The sequence below is a fragment of the Nesoenas mayeri genome (assembly GCF_963082525.1).
Source record: "Nesoenas mayeri genome assembly, chromosome: 1".
NCBI classification, from domain to species: Eukaryota; Metazoa; Chordata; class Aves; order Columbiformes; family Columbidae; genus Nesoenas; species Nesoenas mayeri.
Genome location: NC_137541.1, coordinates 177,227,487 through 177,244,216, shown reverse-complemented (window position 1 = coordinate 177,244,216; position 16,730 = coordinate 177,227,487). Strand labels below are relative to the sequence as shown.

The 16,730-nt window shown below is 35.7% G+C and overlaps 1 protein-coding gene across 1 annotated transcript in view; it reads right to left on the bottom strand.

The window, feature by feature from the left end:
- The window catches only part of DIAPH3 (diaphanous related formin 3), a gene marked incomplete at its 3' end in the record, with an annotated part of 225,994 nt that overhangs the window by 65,218 nt on the left and 144,046 nt on the right, over window positions 1–16,730 (bottom strand). The window contains exons 24-25 of the mRNA XM_080345569.1: window positions 8,912–9,074; window positions 2,961–3,096 (exon numbers count right to left, since the gene is read on the bottom strand). Coding sequence (XP_080201695.1) covers window positions 2,961–3,096; window positions 8,912–9,074 — 299 coding nt within the window. The remainder of the gene's footprint in view (window positions 1–2,960; window positions 3,097–8,911; window positions 9,075–16,730) is intronic.

Here is a 16,730-nt window from a genome sequence, read left to right as displayed (position 1 = left end):
CAGAACTGATGAAAATATTCATATCACACAACTTAGCAGAGAGTAATAAAGTAGTAAATGTTTCAAGAATAAAAACCTAAGATGTTCTTACCAAGTTTGTGAGACTTTTTTTTCCAAAACCAGATAAAAAATATAAAACGTCTGCAAAAATAAATGCTCCAAAATTGACTGCAAATAATATCGTAACTGTCTAAATGAGTTGAAACATGGATTTAACACCTGTTAGCTGTGATAAAAGTGAAATTGAGTAACATAATTGAAAACCAACTAATATTCTAGATTGGAAATCAGATGTTCAAGACACCATTTTGGCATCACTTCATTACTTTTGCATAAGAAAGGGCAGCCTTTGTAAATAACCACTGATTAAAGTGGCTTGTTACTGAAATAGTATTCAAAGCAAGACACAATGAAGATGCCACAATGATGGAGTTCTCAATTATATTACAATAAATTTAGTTGGTGTTATCACACTTATAGAATTCTTTACACTGTGATAAGATCAAAATAATTGATTGGTGTGTTTTCTACTGAGAATCAGAACAGCTTGAGAACGTATGTATCTGAATGTTAATAGTATGCAGACAAGTGGCATTTACATAAAGATCCCCTTTCACTGGCTATTTACCTTTGGAATGATAAGCATGTGATAGTTTGAACTGGCTTCACAGACGCAAGTAAAGTAATCTTATTGACAAAGCAGCTCAGGATGAATACCACATTGTAGCCCAGAGAGTATTTAGGGGACAGATTTAATTATCATAAATTTCAAAATACTAAATATCATTCACTGCTTAGACATTCAAAATCTTTACTGAATTCCACTCACTTTTCAAGTTAGGCTGGAGCCGAAAGGAAAATATGGAGCTGATATTTTTATCATGTAAAGTTAACGCTCTTAACCTGTTGTATCAGTGAACCATTTGACCAGTGATCGTTAGGACATGTTAAGTGTCGTTATCTAAGACGTAAAGTAGAGATTTATAATTTTAACAAATTACAATTTAGACAGATCTAAATTTGACATTGGCTTCAGGTCTAAACCTCAAAAAAATACTTTCAAGAGAGAAAGTCAAATGATTCCATTTGATAACAAAAAAATCTATGGTCTTATTAGAGGTCCAAATTTATATTATAAAGCTTACCTAAAATTCTAAGTTTTTTCTAAAAGATGCTCTACTGTATATTCATAAAACACTACACATTTCAGAATCTACAAAATACTGAAGTAAATTTTTGTATCTGAAATATATATATAAAAAAAGAAGAAAACTTTATGAAGATTTATCACAGAGTCAAAGACTTTTCAGCCAGGAGACTGGAGATGCACAAGAAACTGGGAGGTGGCACAGTCAGGACCATTGACCTAAACTGGTCAAAGGGATATTCCATACCTTATGGTGTCATGGTCAGCATATAAACAGGAGAAAAGTTAGCTGGAAAACCACTGCTCAGGAGCTGGGTGTGTACTGATTCGACAAGTGGTGAGCAATGGCATAATGCGTCACTTGTTTTATATATTCTTTTATTATTACTAATAATATTATTATTATTTTCCCTTTCTGTCCCATTAAACTGTCTTTACCTTAAGCCAGCAGCTTTGCTTTTTTCCCAGTTCTCTCCCCCATCCCACTGGTGGGGGGGCAGGGGGTGAGCAAACAGCTGTGTGTGGTGTTTAGCTGCCTGTGGGATTAAACCAAAACACCTACATACACATGTGGGTACATAACTCAGAAGCCCGTGACATTGGCACCTGTATTCTGGAAAGCCTGAACGTGACATTATGAAGAACAGGACTTGTTAGGAGCTTTAATTTTCACTTAAAGACCAGCAATTTTCCATCTAAAGCACTATCAGTCATACATACAACATGTGGGAGAGAAGAATATCTAACCCTCTTTTCAAACACTTCCAATCATGCATGAATACAGATACCAGTTTTACCCTTTCTTAGTCTTCTGCAGCCTCCTCTGTCTTCTGTGAGCTTTAAAAAGATTGTCACTGGTAGTTGTCTGATTGGGTCTTGAATTTACTTCTAAAGAATTAGAAATTCTGTCTTCAGAGGGCAGCAGCCTGATTTCCCATCTTAAGAGAAAGCTTTAGTCTCATACATCAAGACATGGATGTTCTTATGAAAATAAATCAAAGACTTCTGGTTTGAAGAATCTCTGAAACTAAACACACCTACTCTGGCTATTAGTGAAACACAGAAGAGACAGAATCATTTATGTCAAAGGTGCTGACCAGGGTTCGAGTGAGCAACTGTTTAACAAGATCTGCTCAGAAAAAAAATGAGAGTAGCTCACAATAATTTACACAGTAAGTCACGTATCATTTGGAAGTATTCTGGAAACTCCATCTGGGATAAAATATAGCAGTACAGAGGATCATCAGACATCTCTTTTAGTAACAGAGAACTCACAGCGTCTGCCATCTCTTTTGGTACAAAAGACAGCACAGCATAAATAACTTTAAAAATGCATGGCTGAGGTTTCTTTTAAGGTGTTTCAATGGGAATCGATCAAAATAACATGTGATATACTCAAATTAAAATCCAGAGAACTTCAGGAAAGGCTTATTCTCATAAAATAAATAAATAAAAAAAAAGAATATGTAACCTTAGTTAAAAGAAAGAAAATGGCTTTGTGATTTACAAAATGTCTGTTCTCAAGTAAAGGGTTCTGAGCATAACTGAACTTATAATTGGTCACACAAAGTTCAATATATTCTAACAGAAAAATACCAAGCAACATTACAAGTTCTAAAATAGTGTGAGGAAAACAGGTACTTAGAGAAGCTCATTAACAAAACAAAATGTATAAACCTCTTCGCTGTGAACTTTAATTGGAGAAAATAATTCATTTATTCTGTCTTTTCTCATAGCACATTCAGAAAATGAAAAAATAGCAGCTTTATTTCCAGTAAAACACTAGATAAAATGCATTGTATATATTACTTACCCGTTTTCATTTCTAACAAGCGCTTTTTCTTTTGTTGTCTCTCTTGTTTTTCTTTTTCTGCTTTCTCCTTAGCTATTTTAGCACGTCTCTGTTTTTCTTCTGCTTCCCTTCTTCTCATATTCTCCTTCACTGCTTGCTATGAAAAAAGTAATATAGTTTTATTTGAAGTGAAGTCTTAGCAAAACCAAAGCTGAATTTTAAAAAAAAAGAAGAAAAAAAGCTTTAAAATTGCATCTTCTAACATTCATTTTTCAAGCAAAATAAGTATTTTGATTTCCATATTTAATACATTTTATTCAGAAAAGTAACCAAATTCAGAATAAATGCATTACAAACATACTAACTGGCCCCAAATAGGGATTACAAATTCTGCAAGAAATGTAGCTTAAGAATATACACATTAATGTAGGAAGAAATCAAAATATCTAAACCACCTGGTTTCACAAAACTGTAAGTATGTATTTGTATTTTGTATTTCTAGAGTAGTTTTAAGATTTATTCTTTCTCATGTTGCTACTTGACCAAGCAAAATAAGGCTACTTGGGTGACTTAGTTTTGTATTTTTTTTTAATTCTTATCCACATATGCAGTAATTCACTGGGTTTATACATTTTCGACTTCTGTTTAATACCTGCAAAACATTGTTTATTTTGAAAGATAAATAAATACTCCAAAGCCTCCAATGAAGCCAAAACAGAACCAAGTTTCAGTTTTTAAGTCATTATTTTGCATATTCAGACATTAAGCAAAAAAACCTGTGTCACATTCTATAATTTTTAAACTAAGCTATTTTAGGATTAGGTTTTAGTTATTTTAGTGTACCCTGTAAATTCTGAGTACTCCACATTAGACTGCATTAAATGCAAAGTGCCATGCACCTGTTCTTCATTGCAGAAAGTTTCTCTTTTCAGAATGCAGTTACACAAAAAATCCCATATTTCACAGTAGATCGAAGTGTCCCCTCCTACAAAATGTCCAACATCTTCACAAGGTCTGAGGCAGAGGTTATATGTTTGCAGGGATAATTACTGTCTCATCTTATTTTTAGCAAGAAAATATCCAGCCTGCACTCAGGAAAAAAAAATAGAATGGACTGAATAAGTACTGTAACGCACTGATGAATGTGGATTACACCAGTATTTGCATGTTGCACTGTTTGTAGCATCACTGCAATAGAGAGTGACCAAGGAAGGCAAAAAAATAAAATCACACAAATCTTGTGAGGAATTACCTGTCTTGAATAACTGAAGAAGAATATGATTTCAATGATGAAAAATGACAATAGTATGGACTTCTTAAACAAAGCAAAACTGTACTTCCACAGTGTCTTCTCCAGAGTCACCTCTGGCAGTTTTCTTGATACTGGAGAAGAAGGGGAGAAGCCTACTACTAAAAGCTAAAATTCTGAAGTGAATTAATTTTCAAAAATGATTTGCTGACTTTCAGCCTGGAAATTCTGTAAAATAAACTGCTGGGCAAAACTGAAGTGGGACTTGAGCACAAGTACAATTTTGGCAGAAACTACACACTTCTCTAAAGAATGACGAAGGAAATTTCTACTTTGCATCTACTTTTTCCCCAAAAATAATACCAGTAGGACTCAGCCTCAGACTGCAGTCATCCCAATGTACATGCCTATTCCTTTCTAACCACATTGATCAACTGGGCTTAATTTAGTAGTTCAGACCTTCACACCCAGAGTAAACTGGATGTTTTGGATTACTCTGTCTCACCTCCAACCTTTCTCTAGCAGGATACTGGTCTTTTCTATCTTCTGTGTCATAACTTAAAATTTCAGGCTGATAATGGTTTTGATATCATTTAAGACACGACTCCTGTATACCAGGCACTTGCTGTTGACAGGTCTTCTTCGAGACATCAGGTAGACCACTCTCCAGATTCGACTAACCATATTGAATATGCATCTCCCTTGAGTAGAACACTCAGACACTCAAGCTCACATACAGATGCCAATGCTTAGAGGTCTATGCCCTAGAATCAAATCCTATCCTACATTCTGCGTTTTCAACACAAAACATAGGTGTCTAAAGGTCTGAAAAATGTTTATACCAAGAATTGTCACAAACTTGACTGAGACAAACACATATTTGTTTCTCACACTGTTTCCATTTCAACGATTAAATGTCTTAACATTTCCTTACTCAAAAGGCCTAAAATGTTAGGCAGGGTCTGATGGCAACTGCTATGTATGAGCAGCATTTCATTCAGCACATGACATGGCATGTAAAGTTAAATCTCAGAAGAATCACCAAAGTATACACCTTTTGCGCACCACGCCACAGCTTAGTTTCCGAAACGGAGGCATTCTTGAGTTCTCTTGTGCTCTCCAGGACTATTTCTGAATTTTATTCAAGTATTTGTATAACATAAAAGAAAAATATTCTAGGGCTTAGGGAACAGATTCTTACTTGGTTGCTCTTCTTCTGGTTCTTTAAGTCATGTTTCTGCTGTAGAGCAACCTAGTGTTGATGGGAGCAAGGGGTTTCTATAGTCCTACAATTAGCGTACCGCTCTGGACATAAGAGTTGTGGACACAAGGCCTCTTCCCTCCCTCTCCTATAACTGCAAGAAAACTCTACCCAGCATGCAAACACAAGAAGGGTAAGTGCTATAATTACTTCATGTGATTTCAGAAAGCTATTTTTCCAAGGAAAGGAATGAGCCTGTTAGCAGTAGCTCTGATACTGTGAAAGCACAGAAGGTCGTTAACAGAGATGTCCAATACCTAAGAAGTTTCACTGACTGTACCAGGAATTTAGCTTTGGGAGTCAAAGCACTGAAGGGAAGGTGCTTCAACCATTTTTTGGATGTAGCCAACTAACTGTGCTCTAGATTTGGCGCTCACAGAATGTGAATGTCACAGCGACCAAATAACACTGAAGTACCAAGTGCAATACAAAGTTAGCTGTGGACATTTTTTTAAACATCTTTTAAACATTTTCATTAATTGAAGACCAAAAAAGCCTTATAACTAGATAAGTACTGTACGTAAGTTAAAAACTTTGACAACAAGGACGACTGAACTTAACCTTCCCACACCTCCTGGTGACTTTGGTCTTTTAGTTTTGGACTTTTTAAGTATCTAATGATTTTTCAGCACTAAGTTTAGAAGTCTTTTGAGCTAAGTTTTCTGAGATACCAACCACCTCCAGTTTCTGTCAGTAATCAAGACCAATGTTAAAAAATCCTGAAAATCAGACCTCAGGCGTCTCACACTAGGCATCTCAAAAATCTTTTCCAAAAAGCCTCAAAACTGAGTGCCTATTCAATACTTTGTTTAGTGTCATTGAATGATAAGTGGTTTCATGCCTTATCTACACATCTTTTTCATATAGCCTTCAAACTGTGCTCTGCAAGACAGGATTATTAATTTTCCTAAAGGTTTCTTCTATCATGCTCATCAATAACATCTAACTGTTTCGAAGCATTAATTAATCCGTCTTTATAACACTGCTGTGAGGCAGAGGTTAGTATCAATGCTACTTTTACAAACACAGAAAAGAAAGATGGGGAAATTAAGGTAAAGCACAACCACTTATTTGTGTCTCCAATTCAAGATGAATGTAAGCATTTAGAATTCCTGTGCTACAGCATTTAAATGGGATGCGTGGCTTAAACACCAGAAATTAAAGTAATGCAACTATTTCATTACATTTAGCATTTTTTAAATCAGACTCCAGAGTTTCAAATTAAGCACTGAGAAAGTTAGGAAAACATAATACTCATGTTGAAAAATCTGTCATATGTAACTTGCCAAGCAAAACTATTCTGATGGAAAACTCAGTCTTCTAGGTTTTTAGCTGTTAAGCTCTGAATTAGCAGAGGCTTCAGAATCTTTACATGTTCTAATAACTTTGCTAAATATGGGTACCATTTTAACTCCTTTCTTTACAATAGACGAACACTGAAATTTCAAAGCCATTGTTCAATATCTACCAAAAGAAGTATTTTTCCCTTACCTATACCCTCAGACATCTGAAATCATTTAAAAAATCCAGCCAAGCAAGACCAAACAAGACTGGAGAACAAGCAAGCAACTTAAATAAGAATGTTATAATGATAACCATCAAGTTGCAATGAGGAGTAGATGGCAGAATGACTAATTGGTTCTTTCTACAGATCAATAGGCATGAGTTGGATTGCTGCTCCAGACTGGCACAAGGCTCATGCTCAGATCAGGTTCCCGCAGAAGTGTAGCCAGTAAGTTATGTCATCATAAGTATCCAGATGTGACATAAGTCACCATTTCCAAGTTATCCAAATGAATAAATTCACACACAACTGAGGACCTGACTTCTTATTCTGCCGCTTCTGGAGAATGAGTTGCTTACCCACCAAGTTTGCAGAATAAAACAACAACAAAAACCAAACTATTTTTGCAAAGAAAGCTCAAAGAAAAAAACAAAACTGAAAAAAAAAAAAAACACAAAACCACAACCCCCACAGAAAATCAACAACCGCTTCCTGCCCCCCCACACTTTACCAATCTGAATGTACTCATAAATTACCAAGATAGTGAACCCCACTAATCCTCAACAAGAGCTCTAAAAAAGTATTTCAAACTTATATAGCCATCAGTTTTCCTGAAGTTGTCAGTTTATTTTAATTTGAGGGATATACCAGTCTTGCATATGTATTCTGAAGTACATTCTCAAGTACATTATCCCTCTTCCAAAATAACTACGTTGACAATGGTAAAAGAACGTGCAATAATTTGGAAAACTACTAATTATAATGAAATTTGCCAAGAAGACCGTTTCTATGAAAACACTTTGGTGAGAAATTTCTACCTTACTTTTCAGAACAGTCTCTAGTAAAAACTCTTAAATCTTATTTTGGTGGAATTAAAAACAAATGTACACCACCATCACCAAAATACCGAAGTTAAAGAATACCTATCTTATTATCAAAATTTGTAAGCATAATGGGAATTAGGTTGGCCTCAAAGAACATCTAAAGAAAAATAGAATTAGAATTCCGAAGTAGCTCAAGCTTTTAAGATGAGCTAGTATGTGCAAATGTTTGAATACACAATGTGAATGCTGCCCTGTAATGGAAGGACTGAGTTAACCTCCACATCTGTAACTATTTTAGACAACTCTAAGCCAAAGTATTGCTGAGTTTGAATTATGCTTACAACTGAGCACTACGCAAAAGGAGCCACCCAACAACAGCTTGTCTCAGCCTAATTAATGTCTATTTCTTAAATGTAATTCAAACATTGAAAATTATAATAAAACAGCAGTTCTTAGCCTGTGCCCACCCCAATCATCCATTTAAAAGGGAAAAGAGGAAACATTTAAAATGCATAAAACCAAAATCCTAGATGATCTACTGTCACAAAAATTAAGGGTCCTTAGAAACAGCCTGAGACTGAGGAAAATACACTAGTTTATTTAAACCAGGATAAGGAGCTTTGAGTTCCCATAGCAGGGAACCTGCTTACAGATGTAAACCTTGACACTCATCAAATGCTGCAGGCACAAGAAAAATCAAATGAAATAAAATTCTGGGTCTGGATTTTGCATGGGAAGAGCATGCATTACAGATATAGAATAATTGTTAGAATATTTATATTTAAGTAAATAACAAGCATCCTTTAAACAGGAAATGCAGTTGTATTTTAAAAAGTTAGTTTCAGATTTTTCCCCTTCAGGTTATGCACACACATAAGAGGTTCAGTTTTAAATTATATCAATGGCTATTAGGAATTTCCAATTCTTTCAGAAAGAAATAATCCACAACTAACAACTCAAAACTCTATTATCCTTAGGATATCCTAAGAATTTAGGATGTGCAAAGTCCAATTTCTGATATGAGTATCAGACGTCATTTAAGGAGGAAGAAAATTACTTTTAGTTTGTTCAGTAACTGAAATATTACAAAAATAATTTCTAAGAAACATTAAGCAGAAAATAAACAGACTATACCATAAACATTGTCCTGAAGTTGTTCAGATCTGTTAAAAACTCCTCCACTGAAACCTTCTTCAGATCAATGGCATAATATCCCATCACGTTCTGATAGAGTTTTTCCATGTTCTCATGCATCCGTGAAAGTTTCTGAAAATCTTCTTTGGCATGAACTAGAAAGCTGTGCACTGCTGTTAAGGCTGCAAAAATACTCAGTAAATCCAGTCAAGTCCATGGTTTTTACTTAACATTGATCTGTATTTCATACACATTTTTCATTTGCATCAAATGAAGTATCAAAAGAATTCCTTCCATATCACATATGATTTCTAGTATTTACTGTGCATATTCAGGCTCTGAACAAATCAAGGTGCTTTCATCAAATTTTCTCAGGCACTTAAAGATTATTCCATTATCATATAACTTTGTATGCAATGAGATGTATGAGGCTAGTCTAACTTCAAGGACCTATGTAGTTTATTTAGTCTCCTTATTGAAGCTAAATGTTTACTTATATAAACTACAATTTATATGAAATTTAGGTACAGAAACCAATAACTAACCTAGACACTTAAATATATAAAGAAACAGTATAGTTCCTACTACAATTAGAGTAAAAATAGAAAAATTCATAACAGTATTAAAAGTAAAAATCATGAATGATTAAAAACTTTACCTTAATTATTTTTAAATTCTTTTGGAGCAACAGCAATGCCTACATTTCTGTTACTGGTGGCCAAATCAGGTATTTATGCTTTTTTCTAAGGCTGTTTGCAATGTCAACACAACTTAATTAGAGGTAAAACAATAGAACTACTTCTGCACCAAAACACTGTGTAACATAAATGGAATAAAAACCTCTGTGTTTATTCAAGACTTTTGATAATACAGTTTGTCAAAGAAGCTCAAAGAAGAAATACTGTGTGTAGTCATTTCCTTATGTAGGACGACTTCATAAAGTGTTTACTTTACTGGAGTGGTAGCTAAACAAATATTTACTTTCCATTATTTTCCTGCTGCAGGAATGACTACAAAAGACAAGAAATAGCAATTTTACCTTTACTCCCAACTTCCCACCCCAACTATTGCAGAAGAGAATTTGTATTTGTATACTTTATACTACAGATACATACACTATGGTCACTTTACTTTATGAAAAATGGGATTTTTAAACCAGTGCATTAAAATGTAAACAAGTAGAATTTTTGTCCAACATTCTGTTTTATATACACAGTAACAATTTACTGCTGGGTGAATGTTTTTACCCTTCAGGTTTTTTGCAATGCACTCTTCTTTTAGTTTTATTCAGAGGCTGAAGCCAATTTGAATTTCTGTATTAAATGTCCTTCTGTTTTGTCAATGTTGCTTTTAAAATACCAAGTAAGCAGTTAATGGTTTTATATTTATGATTTAGAATTCATGCTAGAAAGTCATCCAATGATGTTCTCGGACACAGGCAGGAAAGGAGAAAAAACGCACTTCCACAACATTCAAATGTCGCTATTATAGAATAATGGAATCATAGAATAGCTTGTGTTGGAAGGGACCTTCAAAGGTCATCTAGTCCAACCCCCCTGCAATGAGCAGGGACATCTTCAACTAGATCAGGTTGTTCAAAGCCCCTTTCAGCCTGGCCTGGAATGTTTTCAGGAAAGGAGTATCTACCAACTCCGGGCAAAATGTTCCAGTCTTTTACCACCCTCATTGTAAGAAAATGTCATGTCTAAGCTGAATCTCCCCTGTTTTAGTTTAAAACCATTACCCCTTGTCCTGTCCCTTCTAAAAAGTCTGTCCCCATCCTTCTCATAGGCCCTTTTTAAGTACTGAAAGGCCACAATAAGGTGTCCCGGAGCCTTCTCTTCTCCAGGCTGAACAACCCCAACTCTTTCAGTCTGTCTTCATGATCAGAGGGCTGAACACCTCTCCTATCTTGGTAGCCTCCTCTGGACCCTCTCCAAAAGCTCCAAGTCTTTCCTGTACTGAGGCTCCAGAGGTGGATGCAGGACTCCAGGTGGGGTCTCACCAGAGTAGAACAGAGGGGCAGAATCACCTCCCTCGACCTGCTGGTCTCTCTCCTTTTGATGCAGCCCAAGATACTACTGGCCTTCTGGGCTGCATTGCCAGCTCAAATGGAGACGGCTATTAGCTGGGTCTGTAAGGGCAGAACAGTCTCCACTCCGACAGTCTTGTACAAAAGGACTAATTAAAGCCTAGATTTCAATGATTTGAAATGATACATCTCCCATCACCCCCCAAACGTTTGATTTCCAACTTTCTTTTCCTTTAACAATTCTCCTTAGCTAGTATGAGCTTCTCTCTATGCCTCTGTTGACTTCCAAGATGCAGCTCGTGAGCAGCTTCAAACTGCCTGTGTGGACTGGTCAACAACAGCTCAGAGAATTAATGCTGCTGGCCCACTTTTTCTTCAGCATCAATCTGAATCCCTCTCTTCTTCTTAGCTCTCAAGATGCACACAGAGCTTACAGGAAACTACCCTTCACAGTTGAGTTTCTTTAAAATTATTAAGGATGTTCAAAAGCTATCAGTGGGACAGCAAGGAAAGGTGGTAAGAGAATTTTTAAATCCTCTGATTTGTTAGCGTTGCTTTTAAAATACCAAGTATGTACCAGCTGCCAAATACTAAATAAAAAAAGTAAGATGAGAAACTAGACATGACAAAACACAGGTTAGGACCATCAAAAGAAATGTCAGCAGTTCAAAAAAATCCACTAAGTGAAACTAGAAACAAACATTGCTACATCCTGTCTATTTTTGATCCTATTATTTAGGATACTTATTTGTGATTCTTAACATTTCATTAACAGGACTTAGTGAGAAATAAACTATATTTTGCAATTATGAGGTTGTTTATTTACACAGAGGGTAAAGAGAAATTAGATAAATTTGTTTTGTTGTCAGTATGTGCAATGCCATGTATCAAACATCCCAGTAACTTAGTTCAGTTTTCTAGGAAGGAAAACAAATTCAGAAAAAAAGCACTAGAATTATCAATAAAGTATATACTCAAGTTTGTAAATAAAGGATATGCCAGAGTATATAGAGAAAAGGAAACTTGGGGGATAGAGAAGTGAGAAAGAAGAAATTTCTGTGATATTCTGCAAGATGCAACTAAAGTTACAGCTATGTAAATAAAGTAAATAGAAATATATAGTGTATAAACTGCTTAGTTTATACTGTGAAAACTGACTCCTCTTGCATTTGAGATACATAATTTTAAACCAAAAATATAGCATTCCAGAAAGATCCTTTACTATCCAGTATTTTAATATCAGACACGATGAATCCTGAGATTTTTATTTTCCATTTGGTGCACCATGGGATACCTTAAGCTCTTGGCATTCTATTGAGACTGTGCTTCAATTTAGGCATTTTTAATAAGTCTTCTTCCTTTTTTGCTTAAATGTGGCTTTTGTTAGCCAGCACTAGCTAAACAGGAGTCAACAGGGAATACTACTGAGTAGAGCAGTCTCAACTGTAATTATTATGAACAGGTTGATATATATGCATTATCAGCTACACAATTCATTTGCTTTGGATGAATGAAGACAGAAATATAGCAGAGCTGCAACACAGGTGGGAGAAAAGGAAATCAAGAAGTTTGGTATTTGTTAACTTTTTCTGAAGTTGCTTCACTTCACAGACTACCTTTTTGGACTCATAGGACTACAGATCATCATACTGCTCATTAATAGAACAGGAAAGCAACACAGGGCTGAGACGAGTCATATCTGTGGCAAAAGTTCTAACTGCTCTATGTTTTGTCTCACAATATTCACAGCAGCTCTTTTCATAGGAAATTGCTTGTCTGAAGTTTATACTGATTGTAATATCATAGAATCATATCAGTTGGAAAAGACCCTCAGGATCATCAAGTCCAACCATAACCTCACCTAACTCTGGCACTAAACCATGTCCCTAAGATCCTCATCTAAACACCTTTTACACACCTCTGGGGATGGTGACATAACCACTTCCCTGGGTAGCCAGTTCCAATGCCTGACAACCCTTTCTGTGAAGAATTTTCTCCTAATATCCAATCTAAACCTCCCGTGGCACAAATTGAGGCCATTTCCTCTTGTCCTGTCACTTGCAACTTGGGAGAAGAGACCAACAGCCTCCATGATACAATCTCCTTTCAGGTAGTTCTAGACAGCAATAAGGTCTCCTCTCAGCCTCCTTTTCTCCAGGCTAAACAGCCCCAGTTCCCTCAGCTGCTCCTCATCAGACTTGTGCTCCAGACCTCTCACCAGCTTCGTCACCCTCCTCTGCACTCTCTTACATATGTTATGCTATATAAAAATACTAATGTATTGCAGGGTAACTCCAGCCAAATAAAAGCAGCTGTAACCTTAGAGCAGATCATGAATAATGTGAACCTGTACCAAACACTTCCTTAGAAGACCCTATATTTACTGCTTGTGACTTTTTCACAAATTAACCTACATATTAAGTGTAGATAATTAAAAGGAGCACTATTCTGCAGAAGAACAAAAGATGAACAAGTGCCCAGATTCTGCGTACATTTTAGCAGAATCTTCAAAATCGAACTCAGATTGCTGCTATATTAAGCCAGTAAGTGCCTCCATAAAAACATGGCAAATTTTTGAAGACTGGTGTAAAGACTTTGAGGTCACTTCAAGCCAGGATTTCAACAAATGTTTTCCACTAAGGCTAAAAGGTGTGAATGTTCTAGGGCTCTGTTAAGGATTTCCCACATCAAGTTCTTCTGAAATTAACTGCAATTGTCTGAAAAATGTGTCATAGGGATTTCCTTTTATATACATATACCAGGTTCAACAGTAAAATTCCATATCTGAATATAATAGTCCAAGAAATACATAAAAATGTTTAGATTTTTAAATTAGCACCTTCTGAGGAGTATTTGTCAAATAATACCTTTTCCTTGACTCACTCACTCCTACTTGCATCTATGCTATAATACTAAAACAGATTGACACGTATTTGTACCACAAAGAGCTGCTGCATCCAGTGCGTGCACTCCATATATTATGAGCAAAACCACCACTGCTAGCTGTAATATATATCTGAGGTCCAGATCAGATATTAAAGACCTGTATAAAGGATTTTTTTTTTACTTACGTTTACATTCTTTGCAAAGCCCTATCTCACTACCCATCCACACTGTTAACATCTTGACCCTCTCCCAAAGAGCAACATACAATCTTTTTTCACCTAACAAGGTCAGGTACTCTAATCTTCCAAAGTCCTTAAGATGTGATGACATCTTACAGACTTCAGTTTGTTTATGTTGCACAGAAGGAAGCTCAAAGTATGAGGCCTATTCAGTAACCCACAATTTAGAGGCAGCAGGTAGTCTCTTTCTCACAGCTGAAATGGGTTTCTTCTACCTCCCTTGAATCAGACTCTGACTTGGGTAAGCACTGCTCCTTCCTTCTCTTTTCAAAATGTCAGCAAATTAACTTAAATAACAAGGAAAGAGGAACAGAGAACTGATCAAAAAGAAAGGACTCTGTTCCTGTCTGAAAGGCAGCACCCAACTCATTTTCTCTCAAGTATTAGTTCCATAAGCTTCTGTGAAAATCACCGTTAATGCTCCATTGAGTGGTAGGCTGAAACTTGTCAAGTTTCCCAGTTGCTATTTAGAAAATCATGAGATGAGAGCTGGGCCGATAAAGAGCATGTTGACTAAGTTACTTAATTAAGCTATTAACATGCAATACTCTTCATAAACCCACTAAATTTTTATTTTGAACACGCAAGTGTATCTTGTTCACTATGCTTTTTATTGAACATTTCACTCAACAGATTGAATACTCAAAATCAATATCAATTCAATATTATTTGATTTTCCTAACGAAAGTAAACAAAAGAACTGCAATAATATTAAAAACTATAACTTCTTTTCAGCCTCTACACATGACTGACAAACTAGCACTATCTAATATATAAGAGAAATATTCATAATTCTAGACCTTGTCAATAAAAGAGTGCACCAACTGTGCATATATCTGACTTCCTAAAGAAATAAGAATGCTAATCAGTTCATTAGGGGCCTTTGGGTTGTGATATTTAGCGACAGGATGTAATAGCCTGCTTGTCCATGGAGCCTAATTGTACTCAGGATGAAAAATTATTTCCAACAAAGCACCATCCTTCCTTTTTCAGGTTTCCTGCTGGTTTCTTTTTATGAGCTGCATGCCTTTCATGGCATCAGCATCATTCAGCTTTGCTTGTCATAGGAATAAAAGTGAAGACAGGTCCAGGCTTCATCAAGCTGTGCAGGATTATCTAACCTTTACATCAAACATTTTTTGCTTCGTAATTTATTGAAGTTCCTGTTTTTCTAAATGGGAGCTTCTTTAATTAGTGTGTTCACAGACTTTACTGGAAATAATATGCAACTTCACTGTTCTGAAATTACTGCACGTCTGCAGGGAGAGGTAGTAGGTGAGGGCAAACTATTCCCGTTCATGATATTTACTATTCAAAATATTGTCAATTGTACAGTCTAATACCATGAAATATGTGGTATGGCTACTTTTACCTGTACCAATTTATTCTGAGTAAGACCAAATATTCATCTCACCTGTTTCTGACAGTAGTCAATACCCAATGACTAGGGAAAACAAGAAGGAAACTTGGTAAGCATAGTGTGATCATTCAGCTGATCTAGTATTTACTTTCTAACAGTCAGCACCCTAGTGAATTTTCTGAGCTAAAGCTACCTCTGGACTACTGTGTTTAATAGCTCCAAAAGTACTACTTTTAGCTAATTATCTAAGTCTTACACAAAATTCATTTACATTTTCAGTGTCTACAACATCCTAAAGGTAAATGCTACAGTTTAATTGTCTGTTGTGTAAGAAAACATTTCTGCTATTATGTTTTAACTTGCTGGACAGTATTTTGCTTGGAAGGAACCTTGGCTATTAATAAGACACAATGAATATGCTCCTAACTTTCCTCTTGTATGGCATACAAAATCACAAGTATTTTTACTATATTTTCCTAGCTTTTTTGATTTTCCACTTTCAGAGTGCTAATTATTAAAATATCCCTGATGCAGAAACTATTGCCTGCTGCTGATCATTGTCACCACTCTCTGCTCCACCAGTAAGTATACAGTATACTTTTTGAGATGAGGTGATGGAAGCACTCAAAATACAGGAGTATTATTGATTTTTAAAGCAACTTATTTGTTTCCTGCTTGCTCTTAACTATATTTGTTCTCAATTGCTCTGATGTAATGTTTTTCTTTCAAATCTATTACTCCATCATTGAAGTTGACTTGTTCTTTTGTCAGCATCTGCCAGTTCTCCTTTTTTGACGTGAGGTTTTTCTTCTTTTTTTTTTTTTTCTTTCTTTTAAGATAGTAATCAAGAAAAAAATCGTTCCACTTTTGATCTAAGAAATTTATTTTCTAGCAAGTCTTTATTAATACACTTTGGAGAAAGATGCATGGAATTTCAGTTGTGATCTACTGACTGTCCTACCTTTACTGCTTGCTGTAAGAAATCTGCGAGGGATGGTTTCTCTTTACAAAACCCACATTGACTCTCCCCCATCATATTATATCTCCCATATATAGGTGTTGATTCTCGTTTTATTCAGTCCTCATCAGTTTTCTTGGTACAGAAGCCAGACTTACTGCTCCACATCTCCAATCCTCCTTGCAGCCCTTTTAAAAAAACTCAGGTGCTTCTTTTCAGCTTTGATTCCTTTAGTGTCTTGGGGTAACTTAGTTCTTGTAGGAATCTGTAATCCAGCTTATATTTGAGTTCATTTTAAAATCTTTTCAAGTCTTCTGTGACCACTGGTTACTCCTGGGGATTTA